Raw genomic sequence first — 26,002 nt, 5'->3', positions numbered from 1 at the left:
GAGAAGATGCTCGCTCAACATTGTCATGCTCTGTTTGCACAATCTCTGAATCCAACAATGGTTGGTGTTGGACAAAGTTGTCAACAGACGTAGTGGACTTAGTTTGAGACGATCCTTCAGTAATGTCATGAACCAATGGAGAAGATGCTCGCTCAACATTGTCATGCTCTGTCTGCACATTCTGTGTTTCCAACAATGGTTGGTGTTGGACAAAGTTTTCAACAGACGTGGTGGACTTAGTCTGAGACCATCCTTCAGTTATGTCATTAACCAGTGGAGAAGATGCTCGCTCAACATTGTCATGCTCTGTCTGCACATTCTGTGATTCCAACAATGGTTGGTGTTGGACAAAGTTGTCAACAGACGTAGTGGACTTAGTCTGAGACCATCCTTCAGTTATGTCTCGAACCAATGGAGATGATGCTCGCTCAACATTGTCATGCTCTGTCTGCACATTCTGTGATGCAAACAATGGGTGATGTTGAAGAGAGAATTCATTCGTTGGAGTCACCATTTGGACTTGAATTGGGCGATCAATACAAGTAGTGGACTTAGTCTGAGACCATCCTTCAGTAATGTCATGAACCAATGGAGAAGATGCTCGCTCAACATTGTCATGCTCTGTCTGCACATTCTGTGATTCATAGAGTGGTTGGTGTTGGACAGAGTTTTCAACAAAAGTACTAGACTTTGTCTGAGATGAACTATCAGTGTAATCACGACCAAATGGAGAAGATGCTCGCTCAACATTGTCATGCTCTGTTTGCACAATCTGTGATTCCAACAATGGTTGGTGTTGGACAAAGTTGTCAACAGACGTAGTGGACTTAGTTTGAGACGATCCTTCAGTAATGTCATGAACCAATGGAGAAGATGCTCGCTCAACATTGTCATGCTCTGTCTGCACATTCTGTGTTTCCAACAATGGTTGGTGTTGGACAAAGTTTTCAACAGACGTGGTGGACTTAGTCTGAGACCATCCTTCAGTAATGTCATGAATCAATGGAGAAGATGCTCGCTCAATATTGTCATGCTCTGTCTGCACATTCTGTGATTCAAACAATGGTTGGTGTTGAAGAGAGAATTCATTCGTTGGAGTCATCATTTGGACTTGGATTGGGCGGTCAACAGAGGTAGTGGACATAGTCTGAGACCATCCTTCAGTAATGTCATGAACAAATGGAGAAGATGCTCGCTCAACATTGTCATGCTCTGTCTGCACATTCTGTGATTCAAACAAAGGTTGGTGTTGAAGAGAGAATTCATTCGTTGGAGTCACCATTTGGACTTGAATTGGGCAATCAACAGACGCGGTAGACGTAGTCTGAGACCATCCTTCAGTGATGTCTCGAACCAATGGAGATGATGCTCGCTCAACATTGTCATGCTCTGTCTGCACATTCTGTGATTCAAACAATGGTTGGTGTTGAAGAGAGAATTCATTCGTTGGAGTCACCATTTGGACTTGAATTGGGCAATCAACAGAAGCAGTGGACATTGTCTGGGACCATCCTTCAGTGATGTCATGAATCATTGGAGATGATGCTCGCTCAACATTGTCATGCTCTGTCTGCACATTCTGTGATTCATAGAGTGGTTGGTGTTGGACAAAGTTTTCAACAGACGTGGTGGACTTTGTCTGAGATGACCCATCAGTGTAATTACATCCAAGTGGAGAGGATGCTCGATCCACATTGTCACACTCTGTCTGTATGTTCTGTGAATCACATGAAGGATGATGTTGGACATTAAAGTCAGTCTTTGGAGTGTTCAAGTTAACCTGAGTTGGTCGATCTACATGTTTTGGAGTGTTTGTTTCAGATGAATCATCAACCATAACTGGATTAACCTGAAAGCCTTTGTCAGCCAGTTCTTGTAGGTCATGCTGAATAGAAGCATCACAAGCTGTTGTCATGACCTGAGTTGTTGTGTCTCTGGAAATCTTTGCCAAAGTAACAGTTGATCGTTCTTCCATTTTAGGTTTCATCTGCACTTGAACCACTGCTTCTCTAGTGATTACCTTATCTGTGTTACTGAAAGAGCTACTGAATCCAACTTTCTTTGTAAGAGTGCCTTGCTCAATATTTGTAGGTTTGAACTGCATTCCCATTTCAATCATCTGAGGTTTTTCTTCATGTACAGTAGCTGTCTGGATGCCAATTGTTGTTATTTTTACCTGTTCAGTTTCCACTTGCATCTCAGCATCTCTGTTTTCTGTTGTTGCTTGTGAACTTGCCTGTTGAACCTTACCCTGGATCTGAAGTCCAATCTCTGAGGTACTTGACTTGGTCTGAGACCAACCCTCTGTGTAGTCAGGTCCAACTGGTGAGGATGCTCGCTCAACATGGTCATGTTCTGTTTGTACGTTCTGTGATGCATATGAAGGTTGATGTTGAACAAACCTGTCAGTTCTTTCAGTATCAGGGATTGAGAGAGCAGCATGCTGTGTTTCTGTTACAACTGCACAAATAATTTTTTCTTCCTGAATTGTCTCGGACTGACACGAATTGTCAGTCATTTTGACAAAAGTAGATACTGAAACCTCTGCAAAAGAAGGATGGATTTGGCAGGTCTGTTCTTTTGTGCTCTTGTCCTGGTTTTGCTGTGTGGCTACGTCATTTGTTGTTGGTACCAGCCTGTCAGCTTGAGTTGCATGATCACTACTTCTTAGTTGTTTTGTTTCAGATGAATTATCAACCAGAACAGGATTTATTTGCAGACCCTTGTGCACAAAGTCAGTAAGGTTGCCATGTTGGATCGAGGCATCACGATATATTGTCTGGACTTGGGTTGTAGTATCTTTTGATGTCCTAGGTGTAGTTAGGGTTGCTTGTGCCAGTGTTTGTGGTCTACTAGCAACTTGAACTGTTGCTTGTTTCACCTCGACTTGCTCAGTATTACTTGAAGAGCTAATCAGTCCAACTTTGTTTGTAAGAGTAGCCTGTTCAGTATTGGTTGGTTTGAATTGCATTCCAATATCCATCATCTTGGGTTTGTGTTCGTGGATCGTGCTTGTTTGGAAACCAGTTGTTGTCATTTCGACCTTTTCAGTCTCAGCTTGGATCTCAGCATCTTTGTTCTCTGTTGTTGCTTGTGAACTTGCCTGTTGGACTTTGCTTTGGATCTGAAACCCAACTTCCGTGGAACTGACCTTTGTCTGAGATGCACTGTCAGTGATGTTATGACCCAATGGAGAGGATGCTCGCTCAACATTAGCACGTTCTGTCTGCACATTCTGTGATTCATGCGATGGTTGATGTTGGACAGAGCTTTCAACGGAAATGGTTGACTTTGTCTGTGACCATCCTTCAATGACATCATGAACCAATGGAGAGGATGCGCGCTCAACATTATCATGTTCTGTCTGCACATTATGTGATTCATGAGATGGTTGATGTTGGATAGAGCTTTCAACTGCAGTAGGGGACTTTGTCTGTGACCATCCTTCAATGTATTCATGACCCAATGGAGAAGATGCTCGCTCAACATTATCACATTCTGTCTGGACATTTTGTGATTCATAAGATGGTCGATGTTGGATAGAGCTTTCAACGGAAGTAGAGGATTTCGTCTGTGACCATCCTTCAGTGATGTCATGAACCAATGGAGAGGATGCTCGCTCAACAAAATCATGTTCTGTCTGGACATTCTGTGATTCATGAGATGGTTGATGTTGGACAGAGCTTTCAACAGATGTAGTAGATTTCGTCTGTGACCATCCTTCAGTGATGTCATGAACCAACGGAGAGGATGCGCGCTCAACATTATCATGTTCTGTCTGGACATTCTGTGATTCATGAGATGGTTGATGTTGGACAGAGCTTTCAACAGATGTAGTGTATTTCGTCTGTGACCATCCTTCAGTGATGTCATTAACCATTGGAGATGATGCTCGCTCAACAAAATCATGTTCTGTCTGGACATTCTGCGATACATGAGATGGTTGATGTTGGACAGAGCGTTCAACAGAAGTTGTGAAGGCAGTGACAGTAGAGCTTTCTTCTGTTGTAGGTTTAAGTTGCACTTGAACCACTGCCGCTTTAGTGATTACCTTCTCTGTGTTACTGAAAGAGCTACTGAATCCAATTTTCTCTGTAAGAGTGCCCTGCTCAATGTTTGTAGGTTTGAACTGCATTCCCATTTCGATCATCTTGGGCCTCTCTTCATGTACAGTAGCTGTCTGTATACCAATTGTTGTTATTTTTACCTGTTCAGCTTCCACTTGCATCTCAGCATCTCTGTTTTCTGTTGTTGCTTGTGAACTTGCCTGTTGAACCTTACCCTGGATCTGAAGTCCAATCTCTGAGGTACTTGACCTGGTCTGAGACCAACCCTCTGTGTAGTCAGGTCCAACTGGTGAGGATGCTCGCTCAACATGGTCATGTTCTGTTTGTACGTTCTGTGATTCATATGAAGGTTGATGTTGAACGGAAGAGTCAGCCTTTTCCAGATTAAATGGTGAGGATGCTCGATCGACATAATCATTAAATGTTTGAACACTATTGTCCGTCCTCTTAGTTTCGGGAACAAAGAAAGCAGCATGTTGGTTCTCAGCAGTTACTGCATGGACCACTTCTATTTCTTTGATGAATTCTGCCTGGCTTGACGTGTTACTAGTCTTTATCTCAGTGGATACTCCAGTTTCCTTTGAATTGGGATAAATCTGAGATAATTTGTCAGTTGTTTTCTTTACTGGACTATGCTGCATAGAAGCATCATTCATTAATGTCCGTAGCCCATCCATATCGACTTGAGTACGACGATCAACATTGATTAAACGCACAGTCTCTGATGAATCATCAACCATTACTGGATTTATCTGGAGACCCTTGTCTGCCAAATCAGGAACATTATCATGCTGAATAGATGCATCATAAGATAATGTCTCCGCCTGAGTGGTTGTATCCTTCAAGTATGTGCGTGTTGTCAAAGTGGCTTGAGCATGTGTCTCAGGTTTCATTTCAACTTGTACTGTTGCTTGTTTCATGGACACCCTCTCTATGCTGTGCTGTATAGCAGCATCATTCATTTGTGGTCTTGCACTGCCTAGATCAACCTGTGTTAACTGATTAACATTTCTTAATTGCACAGTTTCTGACGAATCATCAACCATGACTGGATTAATCTGAAGACCCTTGTCTGCCGAGTCAGGAACATCATCATGCTGATTAGAGGCATCATTAGAAGTTGTGTGCGCCTGAGTTGTTGTATCCTTGACTTCTTTCTTCAGTGTAGACGTTGCTTGTGCAGCAGTTTCTGGTTTCATTGAAACCTGAACCATTGCTGGTTTCATGTTCACACGGTCAGTGTTACTGAAGGAACTTACACAGGTAACCTTGTTAGTGACAGTACCTTGATGAATATTAACAGGTCTGAACTGTACTGCCATGTCCATCATTTGAGGTTTCTCTTCATGAATAACTATTGTCTGGATGCCAGATGTCATCACACTGACCTCCCGTTCAGTTTTAACTTGTACATGTGCATCTTTTTTGTCAGTTGTTGCTTGTGAGCTTTCCTGTCGAACCTCTATGGCAGTGAATGTACTCTGTTCTTGTATATCAAGTATTGTTTGGCTCATGACACTCTCAGCAGATCCCTCATATTGGGCACCATTGTCTTCTGTGCGGAGCTCTGTTTGAGTCCAAGCTGGAAGTGGTTCTAATGGCATCAGAGTCAACATCCCGTGCTCTCTGGTCTTTGGGCTAGCTTGTGTGCCATTGTCTAGTAAGATCGGACCTAAATCAAGGAAGGATGTCTGTACATCCAGTGGCTTGACAGTTGACATACCATGCTCACTTGTTTGCGGGTATGCCTGTGTACCACTGTCAACAAGCATTGGCCCCAAGTCCAAGTATGACATCTGCTGTTCAGGTACATGACTTACTCTGATTATTTCCTCCAATGGCTCATCTGAGAAGTCCGTCTGCATTTCAGCATTTTTGCAAACACGTTCTTCAGTTTCCGTTGAATGATCATCTTGAATAGGCTGTACTTGGACCCGGACATGATCAACTTCAGGTTTAACTTGTGTCGGGACATCAGCAAAGTGCTTATATGTCAGTCTTTCTTCCTTTGGATATGCTGTTGTTTCCAAGTGACTGATGAAATGTGTCTTTCTTGGGGTAAAGGAAGCCTCACTAACAACTGATGGAGTTACTTCTCCCTTTATCACTCTTGTTGAGAAAATATTAAACTGTGAGTTTTCGCTGTCATGCTGAATAGACTTATCAACTGTTCGAGTTGCAGTTTGAGTTGAGAAATCTTGTGATTCAGGTTTGGTCTCTGGTTTAAATGCAGCAAATACTGGTGGATTGAAAACTGGAGCTATTACTTCTTCAACAATGCGTACATGGATCTCGTCTGTCTGTACAGATGTACTTGAAGATGTGATTCCCTTTGTAACCATTCCCTCACTTCTGGTGATTCTCTTCTGAGTTTGGGTGCTAGCAACTGTCTTTTGTGTTACTTGTTTCACCTGCGATCCAGTAGTCTTCAGTCTACTCACTGGTGCATCAGTGCCGTGTTCAGTGAAGGCTTTTCTATCTGTCTGCGCTACCACACTGACCATTTCATTTGTGGTTTGTGTAAATGCTTCCAGTGCTTCTGGTTGCATGTCAGCAAATTCTTCCTCAACTGTGTCTGTCTGCATTTCTTTATTCTGAAATTCGGTCATCTCTGTCTGAGAGTGTCCAGTGATGACAAGTGTGGCATGCTGTATTGACCTGTCTACTATTTCAGGTTTGCTATCCAAGAAAGTCTGAAGACAACTGTCCAGTAAAATGACCTGGTCTGTTACAATACCCCTGTTTGCTGTGACTGTTTTGTCTGTCTGTGTCTTTATTGGGATACCACTTGCTTCATACTGTGTGTTTGTTGTTCTACGCTCGGGATTGCTAGTCTGGGATCCAGCAACTGTATAACTGATTCCAGGTGAAGATGGCCTATCAGTAGTTTTGACTGTAGTTGTCTGACTATCTCCGTGAGTTACCTCAGCACTAGCTTGGACTGAAACATCACTTAGTTCAGGGACCAAAAAGGACATCTGTGACTCTTCAGGTTGGGAGTTGCATACTGTAATCACTTCTGATTCAATAATTGGCGTATCATCAGTTTGTGTGGTTGAAGTATCGACTTGTAGATCACAGACATGGGTTCCTCGCTCCTTAGTCATTACAGTTGGAGTCTGTGTATTGGTATCTTCATTAGTCAGGTATGGTATTGGCTCAAACTGAAATCCTTTACTGACCATCTTTGTGGGACTGGTTTGTGATGAAATCTGTTTAGCCACTGGGTTCACTGTTGAAGTGCTTGCAGAATTCACCTTCAGTTCTGTCTGTACAGTTTTAGGTAACTGGGTCTTGTGAAGAGTTTGTGAAATTGTGTCTTTCTTTTCTCTGCTCTCAACTTGAATGTCAACATCAATCATATCAACTTGGTAAGTTTGACTCTTCTCATCGATCATATCGATTTCTGACTCAACATCAGATAATATAACGACTGGTTCAGTTTGAACATCTGTGTCAATGCCACTGTCAAGCCAAGAGTCTCTCTCATCATCTGGTACGACAGATTTAATTATGACTGGCTCTGTTTGAATGTCAATTTCTTTTGTCTCCTTGTACGTTTTCAATTGCAATCTAACCTGCCTTCTTTGTAAGGGTTTTAACAGGAGTTCTATGTCTTCTCTCAAGAGCTCTTCTGTCTGTGATAGTGAATCTTGAAGCATTGGTCTAGCCTGAATGTGAACATCTGCCATACATGCCTCTCTTTGAGTCCACTTGTCAATGTTTTCTGGTGAAATCTGTGTCTTTTTAGATACTTGAGGATTTGACAGGGTGACTGTGGAGCTTTCCTTGAACAGCTTTTTTGTTGTTGAGGACCCTTGGTCTTGAACATCAGGATAAATTTGTGTTAGTTTGTCTTCCTTGTAGAGGGAAACATACTGCATGGCAGCATCGCACAGTGTTGCCATAAATGTTTCCATCTCTTTATCTAGTACATCGGGTTGTACCTGCACGCCAAAATGTTTCAGTTCTGCTTCATACTGTGTGATGGCATCTTTCACTTCTTGAAGTATGGGAGAGGTACTCCTTTGAACTGTTTCCAAGAAAGTTTGAACTTCCATGTCTTCAGTCCATACTGGGAATTTCATCTCACTGTGAACAGGAGCAAGCTGTTGGGGAATAACCACATCCTCCATGACAAGTTCTTCCTGTTGTCTTAGACTTTCCATCATTTCTTCAAGATCTTCGATAGTGAGTTCTGTCTGACAAAGAGATTCTTGCATTTCAACATCCTTAAATGAGGCCTGATTTTGTGTTGATATTACTGTTTGAGTTTCAAAGTGCTTTGATTCTAGGACATATTGCGTTTCTGACTCGATTAACTCCTTGACGATCACTTCAGAGGAAGTGAAAGCATCATTTAACTCTGGAACTATCTGTACTGAGACATGCTTTCCAACAACATCATATTGGGAGGCTTGATCATTGATGTTTGGCTTCTCTGTGAAGGTAGACCCTTCATTGATGTCTGGGTAAGCCTGCATTGATTGAGACAGCATCTCTGTATCCTTTTGAACAGCTTTTGGAGCAAACTGCATCACAGTCGTCATCGTGTTAGTATCTTGCATTTCAGGTGACACTTGAACATGGCTACTCTGAAGCTTTGGAAGATTCATAGCTGTGCTATGGTCAACAGAGGTAACACCTTGTGTAGTTTCTGGTGCAGTTCCTTTGTCCTTGTTTTCTATGACAATCTGGGTGGTTTTTGATGAATATGGAATTGACATAGCCACAGTGTAGCTTTCCTTGAATATTGTTTGAGGTGTTGATGTTTCTTGCTCAGAAACTTCAGGAGAAAACTGTACTGGCTTATCCTCTCTGTAGAGGGTAGCATACTGAATTGCAGCATCCTGTAGCGTAACCATGAATGTTTCCATTTCTTTATCAAGAACGTTAGGTTTTACCTGTACACCTAACTCTTTTAGATCAGCTTCATACTGTGTGATGGCATCTTTCACTTCTTGAAGTATGGGAGAGGTACTCCTTTGAACTGTGTCCAAGAAAGTTTGAACTTCCAAGTCTTCAGTCCATACCGGGAATTTCATCTCACTGTGAACAGGAGCCAGCTGTTGGGGAATAACCACATCCTCCATGACAAGTTCTTCCTGTTGTCTTAGACTTTCTATCATTTCTTCAAGATCTTCAATAGTAAGTTCTGTCTGACAAATAGATTCTTGCATTTCAACATCCTTAAATGAGGCCTGATCTTGTGTTGATATTACTGTTTGAGTTTCAAAGTTCTTTGATTCTAGGACGTATTGCGTTTCTGACTCGATTAACTCCTTGACGATCACTTCAGAGGAAGTGAAAGCATCATTTAACTCTGGAACTATCTGTACCGAGACATGCTTTCCAACAACATCATATTGGGAGGCTTGATCATTGATGTTTGGCTTCTCTGTGAAGGTAGACCCTTCATTGATATCTGGGTAAGCCTGCATTGATTGAGACAACATCTCAGTATCCTTTTGAACAGCTTTTGGAGCAAACTGCATCACAGTCGTCATCGTGTTAATATCTTGCATTTCAGGTGCCACTTGAACATGGCTACTCTGAAGCTTTGGAAGATTCATAGCTGTGCTATGGTCAACAGAGGTAACACCTTGTGTAGTTTCTGGTGCAGTTCCTTTGTCCGTGTTTTCTATGACAATCTGGGTGGTTTTTGATGAATATGGAATTGACATAGCCACAGTGTAGCTTTCCTTGAATATTGTTTGAGGTGTTGATGTTTCTTGCTCAGAAACTTCAGGAGAAAACTGTACTGGCTTATCCTCTCTGTAGAGGGTAGCATACTGAATTGCAGCATCCTGTAGCGTAACCATTAATGTTTCCATTTCTTTATCAAGAACATTAGGTTTCACCTGTACACCTAAATCTTTCAGATCAGCTTCATACTGTGTGATAGCATCCTTTAACTCCTGCAGAATAGGCGAGGTACTCCTTTGAACTGTTTCCATGAATGTTTGAACACTCTGTGCTTCTCGAACTGGAAGTTCCATGAAAGTACCAAGTTCATTGGACTTGACAATATCTGTTTGGGACTCTGCAGACGACATTTCAGGAAGCAAAATGGGTGGCGAAAGTTGGACTGTTTGAACAAAATCGGGCACAATAAAAGGCTCCGGCTCAGGGATTGTATCTGTTTGTGAACTACTATCATACGATGGATAGGTTTGTGTTTGGCCAGAAGAATTATCAACAGTTGTCATCTCAAACTGTGAAGCCGCGTTTTTGATACTCCACCTGTCGGTCCAAGTAGAACCCACTCTGACGTTTGGAAATGTTTGCAGCATCTGTGACAAAACTGTAGGCTTTTCCTGCACAGACTTTTGTAAATACTGTTTCACAGGTGTCATAGTGTTGGTGTTCTGTGTGAGGGGACTAACCTGGACATTGCTATGCTGTACCATTGGAAATTGAACTGATGTGCTTTGGTCAGTAGATGAGATGTTATCCGTTTGTGATACTGCTACTTGTGTCTCTGGTAAAGACATTGGTGGTGCAGCATACTGAACTGATTCAATCGTTTGAGATGTTATGATAGATTCTTCAGCCATCGCATCAGTCTGGGAACTGATATCCTCACCTCGGTAGACATCTGTTTGGCTTGATGATGGGTTAACCTTGATGATTGGTGTTGCCGTCTCTTTTGATTCGATTGGGACTACAGCATGAACATGGCGATGCATAGTGGGTATTTCAACCTGAGTTGATTCACTATAGTAATACCTTGATTCATACTGAACAGTAGAGTCAACTAGAACTGGAACAAAGTCAATTATTGTTACAGGGTTTGTTTGTACCTCCATATCAGTTACTTCAATCAGCTCATCCGGTTGAATTTCATCTGTTTGAAGACCTCTTGCTACATTCTCCGGACCAACATACTGCGCTGTGCTGTTAACCATAGTAACTGCGGCCTGCATGTGCTTGTTTTCCATTGTAGGCGTCCCACGAGGTTTAATACCAACCAAGTCACCAGAATGATCAATAGGTTGATATGTCTTTTCTTTCAACTGGACATAGCTTGTACTTGTGACTAGATACCTTTGGGTCTGAACTGCTGCGCTCTTCTTCTTGATTTTGTCTTCTTGAGTTTGTGATGACATTGAGTTTAGCTTCACTGATGCTTGTGCATGAACAGTGGCATGGTTAACAGACATCTGAGAAGGAACCTCTCTTGTTTTAGGATGGAACATGGTTGTTTGGTCTAAGGTATCTGGATGTACCTCAGATGCAATGCTTGAGGTAACTGGTTCCACCTGAACATTTGCATCCTCAGTTGAAGTTGCATCATGAAACTCAATTTCCTCCGTCATGTTCCATTGGTCAACAGTATCCATCTCTGTCATCTGCCCGAAAGCATTCATTGAAGGTTTAACTTGTACTGGTTTGGAAGGTAATTCAAACTTTGACATAACTGTACCTGTTGAGGTTACTTTCGGCCCTTGGGAAATCATTTGTTGACCAAAAGACAATACTTCGGGAGCATGTTGCATGGATGCAGGAATAGTCCTCTTCAACAAGGTCAATGTCGTCTTCTCCTGAGTCTCAAGACATGTCATAACTGCTTGATCAGACTTCACTGGTTCAGCCTGTGTCTCAACATTGACCATTTCTACAGGTGGTTGGCTGTAATCAGGCATTTCATTAAGAGTCTGAACTTCTTCAACTCTGATGACCTCCTCCATTACTTCCATACGAGGGATAGACTCAAGCATTTCGGTCTCCTCAACTTCAACATAATCCTCAATAACATTTGTTTGCATCGAACCATCTTGTATGCTAGCCCTCTGGTACTGAGTGGAAGATGTTTTAACATCAAGTTTTACAGGAGAACTGCCAATGCTTTTCAAAATAACCTTCTGAGTCGAACAACCTGTGCTTTGTGTTGGAACGGTTGTCTGTATAGAAGCTGAGGATCTGAATTGCTCTGGTTCATACTGAGCGAAGGACGTCTCAAATTGAGTGATGTCTGTTGACAGACCAATGGATTCATTTGTAATCAACTTTGTTTGGACTGTAGTATCTGCAACTTCCACCACGCTTTGTGAAGCACTGCTGACCAATTCAGGTAAAGGTTGAACATTTGTCATGCTCCATTGATCAACAGTATCAATCTCTGTCATCTGCCCGAAAGCATTCATTGAAGGGTTAACTTGTACTGGTTTGGAAGGTAATTCAAACTTTGACATAACTGTGCCTGTTGAGGTTACTTTCGGCCCTTGGGAAATCATTTGTTGACCAAAAGACATTACTATGGGAGCATGTTGCATGGATGCAGGAGTAGTCTTTTTCAACAAGGTCAATGTCATCTTCTCCTGAGTCTCAGGGCATGTCATAACTGCTTGATCAGACTTCACTGGTTCAGCCTGTGTCTCAACATTGACCATTTCTACAGGTGGTTGGCTGTAATCAGGCATTTCATTAAGAGTCTGAACTTCATCAAATATGATGACCTCCTCAACCAAATCCTCTATCTGTTCTTGTTCTTCGGTCTGCATGCTGCTATCTTCAGTATCAATCTTGTACTGAGTAGATGAAGCTGTCATATCAAGTTTAGCAGTTGACATACCTGTGGTTGTTAAGGGGGTCTTACTCGTTGATAATCCTGTTGAGCGCATACTAACTGTAGCTTGTGATGAAACAGTTGATTTGAACTGGTTTGGTTCGTACTGGACAAATGCTTCATTTACTCTTGGGCCATCTGTCGACATAGACGTGGAAACAAGTTTCACATGCGTAGTTTGGGCATCCGAAGTTTTAAGGCTGGTTTCATATTGTGTGGCAGTGTCATTTGTTTTTAACAAAACCTCATCAGTTTGAGATGCAGCTTCGTCGATGACAATTGACTCTGATTGGGTCTCCATCTCAACCAACTCAACTGGAGAGAAAACTTCAAGCGTTTGTTTCTCCATAAATTCCATACGAGGTAAAGACTCAAGCACTTCCGTCTCCTCAACTTCAATACGCTCATCTACAATGTTCATTTCTTCCTCAACAACATCTGTTTGCATCGAACCATCTTGTATGCCAGCCCTCTGGTACTGAGTGGAAGATGTTTTAACATCAAGTTTTACAGGAGAACTGCCAATGCTTTTCAAAACAACCTTCTGAGTCGAAAACCCTGTGCTTTGTGTTGGAACGGTTGTCTGTATAGAAGCTGAGGATCTGAATTGCTCTGGTTCATACTGAGCGAAGGACGTCTCAAATTGAGTGATGTCTGTTGACAGACCAATGGATTCATTTGTAATCAACTTTGTTTGGACTGTAGTATCTGCAACTTCCACCACGCTTTGTGAAGCACTGCTGACCAATTCAGGTAAAGGTTGAACATTTGTCATGCTCCATTGATCAACAGTATCAATCTCTGTCATCTGCCCGAAAGCATTCATTGAAGGGTTAACTTGTACTGGTTTGGAAGGTAATTCAAACTTTGACATAACTGTGCCTGTTGAGGTTACTTTCGGCCCTTGGGAAATCATTTGTTGACCAAAAGACATTACTACGGGAGCATGTTGCATGGATGCAGGAGTAGTCTTTTTCAACAAGGTCAATGTCATCTTCTCCTGAGTCTCAGGGCATGTCATAACTGCTTGATCAGACTTCACTGGTTCAGCCTGTGTCTCAACATTGACCATTTCTATAGGTGGTTGGCTGTAATCAGGCATTTCATTAAGAGTCTGAACTTCATCAAATATGATGACCTCCTCAACCAAATCCTCTATCTGTTCTTGTTCTTCGGTCTGCATGCTGCTATCTTCAGTATCAATCTTGTACTGAGTAGATGAAGCTGTCACATCAAGTTTAGCAGTTGACATACCTGTGGTTGTTAAGGGGGTCTTACTCGTTGATAATCCTGTTGAGCGCATACTAACTGTAGCTTGTGATGAAACAGTTGATTTGAACTGGTTTGGTTCGTACTGGACAAATGCTTCATTTACTCTTGGGCCAACTGTCGACATAGACGTGGAAACAAGTTTCACATGCGTAGTTTGGGCATCCGAAGTTTTAAGGCTGGTTTCATATTGTGTGGCAGTGTCATTTGTTTTTAACAAAACCTCATCAGTTTGAGATGCAGCTTCGTCGATGACAATTGACTCTGATTGGGTCTCCATCTCAACCAACTCAACTGGAGAGAAAACTTCAAGCGTTTGTTTCTCCATAAATTCCATACGAGGTAAAGACTCAAGCACTTCCGTCTCCTCAACTTCAATACGCTCATCTACAATGTTCAGTTCTTCCTCAACAACATCTGTTTGCATCGAACCATCTTGTATGCCAGCCCTCTGGTACTGAGTGGAAGATGTTTTAACATCAAGTTTTACAGGAGAACTGCCAATGCTTTTCAAAACAACCTTCTGAGTCGAAAACCCTGTGCTTTGTGTTGGAACGGTTGTCTGTATAGAAGCTGAGGATCTGAATTGATCTGGTTCATACTGAGCGAAGGACGTCTTAAATTGAGTGATGTCTGTTGACAGACCAATGGATTCATTTGTAATCATCTTTGTTTGGACTGTAGTATCAGCAACTTCCACCACACTTTGTGAGCCACTGCTGATCAGTTCAGGTTTGGGTTGAACATCGGTTTGAATTGCTGTTTCATCCAAAGTGGTCTCATATTGAGTGCTGACCTGAATTTGCTGAGACAGATCAGTTGACGATGAATTGTCCTTCCTACTGGGTGCTACCTGGGTCATTTTTTCAACCAGGTCTGGTTTAAAGATGGGCATGTGCGCTTCAACCACTATCTCTTTCTCAGCAATGATTGGTTCAAAGATTTCTTCAGGCTGGTCTTCAGTCTGGTCTTCAGTCATGCTCCATGCTTCCTTGACATCTGGTTTTGATGTTTGTCCTTGAGTATTTGTTGCTGGATTAACCTGTGTAGGTTTTGTTTGCACCTCCTTCCTATCTGTCACTGTTCCTTGTGTCTTTGTGTTTGATACAGGTTTGACTTGAACTACTTTATCGTGTGATGGAGGTTTTCGTTGAGCAGTGCCTCTTACTACTGTTGTCATACCACGCTCCATAGTTTGAGGTTTAACTTGATATCCGTTCTCATTTTTGTTTGTCAGAAGTGTAGTACCAACAGAGGTAACAACAGGTTTCACTTGGATCCCACTATCCAGAAGGCTTTTTGATTCAACACTCTGTACGTGTACATTTACAGTCTTTATGACATCCATTGAGGTAGCTTTCTGCTCAACTACTTCTGGTAGTGTCTGTGTTTGTGAGTCAGATGTTTGTACTTCCAAATTCATCAGTGCCCTTGCCTCCTCCTGAACACTCTCTGATATAATGGACTCTTCAACCTCAATCTCACTCTCAGCTTGTACAGCAACATTCAGTTGTATTTTAGTCTCCGTTGTAGTGCCACTTTCAAGTGTTTGGGGTTCTGCACTGACACCAACATCACTGTTTTCAATTGTGCATTGCATACTAACATGAACTGTCTCTGCCGTGAACTTAACATATTCTGTTGCTTTGTCAACAGTCCGTGGTCGAGCCTGTGTCGGTTTAGCCTTGTGAACAATCTGTGGAGTTTCTGTGGAAGAGTCGATGCTATTCTTTGAAGCTTGAAGACCGAAGTGGACCCCACTTAATTGTACTCCTGTAGACTTTTCAAGTGTTTGAGGTTCAAACTGACTTGTGAATTCTGTTGTTTGCACAATGGTCTGGGTGTTGGAGTCGATGACATCAACAGGAACTGTCAATGGTGGCATGGCAAATTGTTCACTTACTACCACTTCCTTTATAATGGCAGGCTCTGTTTCAACTTCCATAGAAACCTGAACTGATTCATCTTGCTGTGTTGGCACATCTGATGCAGTTGCAACATCTTCTTTCGGACTTTGCGCTTGGGTAAAAGCATCTGTGACTTTGAGAACAAGTGTACTTGTTTGTACAACACCGACAGCTGGCTTTGCTTGCACAGAAGAGTCAAGAGTTTCAGTCTTTTTGGTAAAAACTTCAGCTTGGCAAAATGCATCTACAACTTTCTTTTTGTCTGTTGCAGTTACCTTATTTTTTATGTCTGGTTTTACTTGTACACCATTTTCAAGCAGCTCTTTTACAGTTGTAATTCCTGTTGATTTGTCACTCGTAAGCTTAAGCTCATGCTCCATTTCTGTCCCCACCTCTTCCATTTGAGTAACTATGGATGACTGGATGTCACTCATTTCTGGCTTCACCTGCACACCCAGTTCTACCCACTTTGGAACAGACTGAAGGCCACTTTCAGACGTAGATGGTTCTACTTGAGTTGCAGCAGACAGGATGTCTGGATGTGTATCCTGGACTTGGACTGAAGTATCGACAAGTTTTGTTCTCACAGTCAATGAAGCTCTGCTCTTCCTTTCAGGAGAAACTTGAACTCCAATTTCCATCCTTTCGGGTTCAGGAAGTTGAAAAGTAACTGCGGCTTGAACTGGTTGTATATAAGCTGGTATGATTGGAATCTCTTCAATTTGCACCAATGATACTTGCGTACTGGCTTGAAGGAGCGAAACACTTGGCTGTTCATGAGCCTGAACCAATTTTGAAGAGGTCTCTACTTGTACACTCTGAGAAGAACTGGATTTTGTTTCCGGTTGTGAGGATTGAGTGGTAGCTTCAGTGGTTGAAACTTGTAGCACAGGAGCTGTCATTTCCACTATCTGCTCTCTCTCCTGAACTATTTCAGACTCAACGTTTACAGGCTCAAAACTTTTCGTGGACAGTTTCCTTTCAATGGTTTCTTCCATCTCGCTCATCAATTTAAACCATGGCTTTGATGGATGAGTGGCTTTGTTTGCAGTTGTCTTTCCGTCTGACTGAGTGAAACTATCATGCACAATAGGTTTCTTTACTTTCATCTGTTTCGATCCTTTCAGCTTGAATATTCCTAGACGAGTTGGACCTTTAGCTGCTTCTTCCTGCGGTCTTTCTTGAAGTTGAGACTCTAGTTGTCTTATAGTAACCCTATACTCATTTTCAACAGAATTGCGAACATCTTTAACAAGGGTTCCCCATGATCTATCTGGTACAGTTCCTTGCTCTCCTGTTTCAGGTATTTCACATTGTGTGAACATACTGACTGTCTTCACTTTTGGTACTGTGGGGGCATTCAGCTTGAAAACAGCCATTGTCTTCCCTCCATCAGTTTCATCTTTGTCGCCTGTTAATTGATCTTCCAGCTCACGAATGGTACGTCTGTATTCATTCTCCAGAATTTGCCTTACATCATGTAGAATATTCTTCCAAGGTCTAACTGGATTAGTTTCTTGCTCCGTCGTTTTAGGTGCAGCTTGTATCTTCTCATCTACCATTGCTGGTTTCTTGGCCTCTGGTTTAACATCTGGACCTTTGAGTTTAAAGACAGCAACTGTTGGGACCGCTTCGACCACAGGTTCATCTTTCGGGATGGAAGTCAACTTTGTTTCAAGCTCATTGATTGTACGTCTGTACTCATTCTCTAAAATTCTGCGTACATTATGCAGCACATCAGACCATGGTCGCATTGGTTCCGTCACTTGGTCTTCTGTTGCAGGTTTGGGTTCAGACATGTCGCACTGGAAACTATTATCCACTTTCTCTGGAGCAGGCTTTGTTTTAGGACCCTTTAGCTTGATGACACTAACAGTGGGAGCAGCAACTGCTGTAACTTTCTCTTGGACAACCTCTTTGGGTTGGAATCGTCTCATTCGTTTCTTGTACTTCTCAACTGCCTCATCTTCAATTTCCTCTTTCACATCTCGCCAGAGCAGATCTGGTTGGACACCTCTGTTAACAAGTTTTGGCTTCTCTGCTTCGGGTGCTTTCTTGAGCTTGATGACACTTACGGCAGTAATGTCTTGATGTGACTCCTTTACATGTACTTCAGCTGGTTTCTCCAGTTGACTCAAGGTTCTTTTGAACCTTTTAACAGCCTCTTCCTCAATTTCTTCTTTGATCTCAGCAAAATTAAATGCTGGCCCTGTACTCTTCTCGTATGTGTTTGGACCAGAACTCTGAGTGAAACTATTCCTTACTTGTTTTTCAGGTAGATGTTCTTTTTTAAGCTTAATCACACTGATTGCAGGGATTTCTTCAGGAACATCTTGAACAAGAACTGCTGTTGGTCTCTCCAATTGACTCAAGGTGCGCTTGAATTTCCTGACAGCTTCCTCTTCAATTTCTTCCTTCATGTCGTTCAAGTTAAATAAAGTTCCTGTACTTTTTTCGTTTGTATCTGGGGTAGAACTCTGAGTGAAACTGTCTCTGATTATCTTTTTTGGTTGTTGTTCTTTCTTGAGCTTAATAATGCTGACAGCCTGGGTTTCTTGATGAGTGTCTCCAACATGTACTTCCACTGGCCTTTCAAGCTGACTTAAGGTTCTCTTGAACTTCATTAGAGCTTCTTCCTCTATTTCCTCTTGCATCTCACTGAAACTCCAAGCTGGCCCAGTGCTCTTCTCTTTTGTGTTAGGGCCAGAATTTTGCGTGAAACTGTCTCTAATAAGTTTATCTGGAGCTCCTTTCAACTGAATAACTCCTAGTTTCTGAACTGACTGAGACACATCAGATTCTTCTCGGGGTGCTGGTGCAGACATTCGCATGTAGCGTCTTTCAATCGTGTCTTCAATTTCACGGATGAGATCAGACCAACTATAGTTTGGCATTGTTGTTTCATCTTGCATTTTAGGTCTTTCAGTCTGAGTTTCTTGCAGCGTCTCATCTTGCCTCTTTAACTTGATAACTCCTATATTGCGAGGGACACCCTCAACCTCATCCCTTGGTTGCTGAAGCTGCCTTCTTGTCTGATGAATGATTTCAGTTTCAACCATGTTTTGCATCTCTTGCAGAAGCTGGGCCCAGCTATGTTCTGGTTGAGTTCCTCTATCCACACGAGACGCTATAGTTCTTGGGGTAGGCTCCCTTCTTGTGTTACCCTTTAATAGTTTGATGACTCCAATCGTTGGCATTTCTGACATGGGAACATCTCTTGAAGTTGTTGAGGACGTTTCCTCAAAGATATTAGTTCGTTCTTGGTGGACAGGCCTGCTTCTTGTGTCTTGAGTTGAGGCTTTGGGCCGCACCAATCTAACAACACCAATAGTTGGGATTTCATCCATTTTTTTATCAGTGTGATATTTGGATTGTCTTGAAGAAACACTTTCTTGAAGCATCTGCTGTGCCATGCGCATAATAGGCCTGTCTCTGGGCCCTGATTCTTCACTGCTCGGCACCTCACTTTCAACACCTGAAGAGTCTGATGCACTATCTGGGCGTACCAAACGAATAACTCCAATTGTTGGAACACTTTCAAAAGGGTAATCACTGGTCACCTCTGTCCTGGTTGTCGTGGTCATCCGCTCACTTCTTGCTGGAGCTGATCTTGCTCGGCGTTGCCTTGGAGAGCCTTGTCGTTCAATAGATCTTTGTGTGGATCTGTAGTTGAGGTCTTCAAGTGATGTTGTAATCTCATCATCTTCAGAGAAGGAGATGGTTGCGAAGTCTTTGTCAAGGTGGTCTTCTTTAATTGTTACGCGCTTAGAAGATTTGGGACCCATTAATCTGATAAGACCTGTAAGAAAAAAAAGAAAAAAAGAAAAACATAAACAAAAACATTAGCACTTCGACATTTCATTTACAAATAAGGCTGAAGGCAGGGTTGCATAAGGGATACAGAAGCATGCTTTTTTTTATGTGTCTGTACTTCACAAACACACAGGATAACAAATTTATCCTCTAACAAAGTTGAATGTTTTTGAAGATTCACACAAGTAGCAACATATGAAAACAGTATGAATTTCTGACTGTTTTAGTCTCTATAGGGTTGCTCTGCTGATAAACAACAAGCTCTTAGATTTACAACCATGAAATGCTTGAACTGCAGTTATGTTCATATTTATATTGCGTTCAATAGGCATGATGCCTTGAACACCCAGCAGGGTGGATATGTGCGTATTACAACTCTTATTATTATTATTATTATTAACATGACTTTGCAGTGGGATATACATGTAGGAAATAATACATCCCATGTCTGTTGAGAATACCATTACCGTATGCTGGATGAGATCAATCCTGATTTTGAAGTTTGTCTATTTTCCTTGATTAAAACAACTATAGGTTGATCAGTTCAATGACAATTTCAATGAAAACACACAAGTATTGGAACTGCTTTAGCATTCATTAAAAAAAGTTAAGTTCCTGTCATTGTATACTTAAATAAACTTACCAATGGTAGGAATATCATCCATGGAGTCCGTGTCCTGACTAAAGGCAACCGTTTCACGCCGAAGTATGCTGGCCCTCTCCTGACTCAAGCTGGATGGAGTAGTATTGTCTGATTGGAAGCTACTTGGGCTGATCTCACACTGCACTCCAGCATCTCCAACTTCAACAAATGTTTTACTTCTATGTCTTATGTAAGAGTTTCTGGCAAATCCTCTGCGCTCTGTATCTTGTATGATAATTGGTCTTCTGTTTGTTCCAACAGGGAACAACCTGTACATCTCTTGGTTCTCTGAACTGGTTGATTGAACACTTTGGTATTGCTGTTTATCTTCGCTTTGATCTGCTCCGGACTCGGGTCGAACAAGTTTAATGTACCCAAAGACTGGTGGTGTGCCATCTGGTGGTGTGCCATCTTGCTCATCTGAAGAAGTGTCTTCTTCGGTGACAATATCTTCTCGTGCATGTGCTGCAGCTGATGCTCGCATTGCGACTAACTTGGCTTTGTTAAGTCCAGTGCTGTACCTGTATCTACTGTTGAATAGTTCAGTTGGTGTTTCCTCTGACGATCGCCTATCTAGTGGAATACCACCAACAGTTGCTCGGTACGTGCCATGTCCAATCTTTCCTGGAATAGAGTGCCTCTGCATGTTTACCGCATGATGTTGTCTCTCAGAGCTCTCTCCAAAGTCATACAGGTCCTGATCATCACTGCTCTCTGATCGTGATGTTGATGGTGAGGAGCGAAGGATGAAGTTACCAGTGGGATCGACATGAGATACGGATGGCTCACTGTGGATTGAAGCTTCAGTGAATCCTTGAAGTTTTGTAGAGGTCCGTTTACCAATTGTAAAATTGTCATCAATGGCAATACGTGTTTCAGGCTCAGCCTCTTCCATATTCAAGACCATAGCATCAACTGATTTGGACCTTCTACTGACCTTTTTCACCTTAGGTTTAATGTCATCTGAATCTGTCGTAACTGTAGTAACCTCCTGTCGTGCTTTTCCCCCAAAGCCTGTTGTGTATGTGTAGGTAGTTACTTCACCATTATCGTCGTGGACATCAATGCTCTGGTGACCAAAACCGTCTTTGTATTTTGAAGCAGCAAAGTTAACAGATCCAACCCCATCATGTGGTGTTCTCAGGATTGGAAACTCTTCTGCATCATGATACAAATCATCGAGACTGTCCGACATGTCTTTGCCACTAAGGATGTTAGGCACACGAGAACCCCAACCAGCATTGTATGTGTAGATGTTGTCCATATCAAAGTCTTGGTCGTAATAACCACTCATGATTGCAGAGTTATCATCACGATCTTTGGAGATGGGGTTACGGTACAGTGCTGGAACATACATCATGTTGTCCTTCGTTTCACTAATGCTAAAGACTGAAGCTCTCTTCTTCTCCCCCTTTCCACTTCTCGGGTCATGCTCGGAGTCGCTCTCATAGGCTAGATTTTCTTTGACCACCATATCCTCATCAGGACCCATCATGAAACGGCGAGAAACTTTTGGTTGTGTATCTCTGCAGTATTTTCTATAGCAGAGAATAGCTAAAGCTTCAATGATCAAAACCCCAACTAAAACAGCTATACAAGAACCAACCAGCACACCCACACTGACAGTGTTTTGTGGACATGGTGGGCAATTGCCGCCTGCCTGTTGTGCAGCTGGTGGGATCAACAACGCAATGATGAGAACCACCACACAGACCAAAGGTGTAAAATTGGTTGATTTAGCCATCTTGGTGGTTGGTGAAGAGCTTTTGGATATATTGGTCCACTAGTCTGCAGTACTTGCGTCCTTGTTTATGTCATGGTAGAATGTTGGGCGCTGTAGCATCGGTCTCAACAACAACCTGCATTAAGACAAATAAATAAATCAAGTTTTAGAATGGATACATTTTATGTTTTAATGTAATGTACATTCATTCGAATGAACCAGGATCAAATATTAGTTTTCCACTTAGATAGAAGAAGTACTTATTCAGCTGATCCAAAGTGGTTTGCTTGCAGCTTCAGTACTTGTATAATGCTTTGCAAAAAGTACATTGACTCTGTCTGACGTTTAATTTACACTTTGTATAAAAGATAATCCAAAAAAGAAATCCTGATGATCATTTTGGCATTGTTCGTATAATATATCTATAATGTACATAAATGAAATGCAATTATAGAAATAATTACCAACAACATTTTTAAAGGCACTGGACAGCTTTGGTAACTGTCAAAGACCAGTCATCTCACTGGGTGTTTCTCAACATATGCACAAAGTTACAAACCTGTGAAAATTGGAACTCAATTGGTCGTCGAAATTGTGTCAACACACTTTGATTCATCAATACATTGACGGTCAAAAAACCTCCACACTTTTGATCAAAAAGTAAAATAAATGCAAAAATTATAGTTGTTCAATGATTTCTTTTAACGCAACACCCCTCCAGCTATGAAATGGTAAGGCCCTCGGGTAAACAACTCCTTAAGGAGATTGCATCGCGCGTCGCGCGTATCGCGTTATGTTGCACAACTATTCCAGACGTTGCTCTCGACCAATAGGAATGAAGAAACTGTCTTATAAGCACATGTGCAAGCCCGCGTGTCACGACCATGTTTCAACAATTTTTACTGGTATTATATCACCCGTTCAAACGCTGTCCTCTCGACCAATCAAAATGGATAAACTGTCTTAGGTATTTATGAATGTCCTAATATTTGATGTTCTCTCTGAGTGCAATTTGAAACATGATATCATCGGACAGCAAACAAATGCAATATAAAGAGAAATGTTCTGCCAGTCAAATGATTTAAATGCAATACTACTTTGAATGAATATTATCATTTAGGAATCAAGTAAACAGATCTTAGTAAAAGAATGTACAGAATACATTTGAAATTATGTTATTGAACGTTTTGAGATTTTGGTAAAAATTGCACTAGAAGGGTACATAACTGTATGGTACATGACATGTACCATTGAGTTATGTACCCTTCTAGTGCAATTTTTTCCAAAATCTCAAAATTCCACTGTGTCATACATGTACATGTACTACATGTACATGTATGACACAGTGGAATTGTTCACCATTTTAACATGAGGTTATAGAGACATGCAAGTTGGTGTATTGGAAATAAGTGAATCACAAAACTGAATTTGACCTTGGAGTTCCTCTTTTTAAAAGATGATAAATGTGAGGGGAGAGAAATTGTACAAATTTTAATTGGCCCATTCATCGGAAAATTATTTTGGAAACACTGGAAAATAACAGGTTTGAAGGCTATACTACAATACCCTGATTACCACAAATTAAGAATACCCTGATTACCACAAATTAAGAATACCCTTTAATGATTTAAAATATATCAAAATAAAAACAAATTTGAGTGACTGTTTTTTTCTTGACATGACAGGTTTCCCCAAGGCAATTTTCAGGTTATTTTTTTCTTCTAATAACTACTACTTTTTCATTTCTTTCACCATACCATCATTAAGTGAAATTATGTAGTTCCCTATGAATAAAACACTTTCATAATGAAATACCAATCACAAACTACTTGGTCTTCGAGTACAACATTCTAAACTTGATGGTTGATTTCGAGACCTCAAGTTCTAAATCTGAGGTATCGAAATCAAATTCATGGAAAATTACTTCTTTCTCGAAAACTATGGCACTTCAGAGGGAGCCGTTTCTCACAATGTTTTATACCATTAACCTCTCCCCATTACTCATAATCAAGAAAGGTATTATGATAATAATGAATAATTAGTTTTGAGTAATTACCAATAGTGTCCACTGCCTTTAGGCACTGGACAACTTTGGTAATTGACAGCGACCAGTATTCTTGTATACACTTGGTGTATCCTTACATATGCATATTCAAATCTGTGAACATTTGGACTCAAATTATTGTTCATCACAGTCGCAAGAGAATGATTAAAGAAAAAAAATTACTTTGTGTGCTTTCAGATTCCCTAATAATATAAAAGGCTTCAGGCCTGAAGTCACTTCAGGCCTGAAATTCTTTGGCCTGATACTTCACGGAGGCAATAAACGCGATTGCCTCTATGCCCCCTGGTCATTGCCTTGGTGCCCTTAATGCTCCAGTAGAAATTTACAAATTGCCTTCATTATATGCTCACACGATGCCCTTTACCAAGAAGAAAATGCATTGATGTTTGAGTGAGAAAAACGCTCCTGCCGAGGAACTTTTTTTCTCACAACTCGTTATACTATGAACAGCTCTCCATTGCTCGTTACCAGTTGTTACCAATTAGTTTTTATGCCAACAATTATTTTGACCAAATACCAATACTGTCCAGTGCCTTCAATACGAACGTAGTTGACAAAACATTAAACAAGTTTTATTTTTCTTGTAAGTATAGTGTTACTTCATGTGTAAAGGGCAGCGGACTATAACGGCTCAAAACGCTACCCTTTTCAGGCCCCTAAAGGATCAGCACCTATAATGCTCTCTTGTTGTACCCGCTCCCAAAAGGTAATGTACTGTGAAAAATAAATTCCTTAATGACCCAACAAAGAAATGAGATCTTTACTTTTACACAGGGAATGCATGCGATACATCATCATCATAACAAAGTCGATAGCTTCATGATAAGATGACAGATGCCTATTATTGTAAAACTCATATTATTTATCTGACAGCCTTTAAAGAAATCGAAAAAGTTCCTGATGCCTTAGGCAACAGATACTGAATACAGAAAAGTTTGGTATTTAACTGGAAGGTTGTTTATACTTATTTTCCACAGAACTCTTTCGTGCCAGCAAGGTCATGTAGGAATGTAGGGCGAATAATTGAGAACCTTTTTTGTGGGAAAAGGGTCCAATGTTGTTTAAGAATATTATTGGGAGAACCATGGAGGTAGAACACAACTGTTTTCGGACAGTAGGGCCCTATTGGTCAAAAGTGCATGTTGAACTGTAGAGGTGCTGCTTATTTGAATTGGGCAACTTTTTAACTTTCATTACAAGACATTTGCCAAGGGCGTCGATCACTACTGAATTAAGAGTAGGGTGAAGGGCAGGCAAAATTTGAAAGATTGACATCTTACAATATTTGCACCAACATAGGCCCCCCATACCAGCACCAACATAGGCCCCCCATACCAGCACCAACATAGGCCCCCCATACCAGCACCAACATAGGCCCCCCATACCAGCACCAACATAGGCCCCCCATACCAGCACCAACATAGGCCCCCCATACCAGCACCAACATAGGCCCCCCATACCAGCACCAACATAGGCCCCCCATACCAGCACCAACATAGGCCCCCCCCCCCCATACCACTACTTTTACATTTAATTTCTATGTTACACTTGTTTCCTATAATTTTGTTTTACCAGAATTCTTACTTCTGTATTATATAAATTTGTGTAGTCCCAAAATATCATTCTGCGCGTGGTCCATCAAGGGGGGAAGGGGGCATGGCGGCGAAAACGAAGTAAAACAAATCACCGTTTGTTCGCTATTCTTTTTTTAAGTTTTGAAACAAAAATTGTAATACAAGTATTTAATCAGCAAAAATGGTAGGCCCTAATGAACAGTCACTCCAAAATGGATCAAATAGTGCACACTCGGCTACATCACCAAAACAGTCAAGGGTGGTCGGTTAATAATCTCTTTTTGTGTGTTTTATTTCAAAAGCGAAATCTACTGTGCATTTATGTAAGTATTTGCATAATTATATTTTCACATTTTTTTCTTTAGGGGGGGG

The 26,002-nt window shown here is 41.4% G+C and overlaps 1 protein-coding gene across 1 annotated transcript in view; it reads right to left on the bottom strand.

Annotated features, from left to right (window-relative positions):
- LOC117303337 overlaps positions 1 to 26,002 on the bottom strand; it is a 51,852-nt gene that overhangs the window by 10,848 nt on the left and 15,002 nt on the right. Inside the window, exons 2-3 of the mRNA XM_033787503.1 lie at positions 20,269 to 22,127; positions 41 to 19,611 (exon numbers count right to left, since the gene is read on the bottom strand). Coding sequence (XP_033643394.1) covers positions 41 to 19,611; positions 20,269 to 22,012 — 21,315 coding nt within the window. The 5' untranslated portion in view covers positions 22,013 to 22,127. The remainder of the gene's footprint in view (positions 1 to 40; positions 19,612 to 20,268; positions 22,128 to 26,002) is intronic.

Source organism: Asterias rubens, chromosome 19, assembly GCF_902459465.1.
Source record: "Asterias rubens chromosome 19, eAstRub1.3, whole genome shotgun sequence".
NCBI lineage: Eukaryota > Metazoa > Echinodermata > Asteroidea > Forcipulatida > Asteriidae > Asterias > Asterias rubens.
This window is presented reverse-complemented; position numbering and strand designations above follow the sequence as displayed.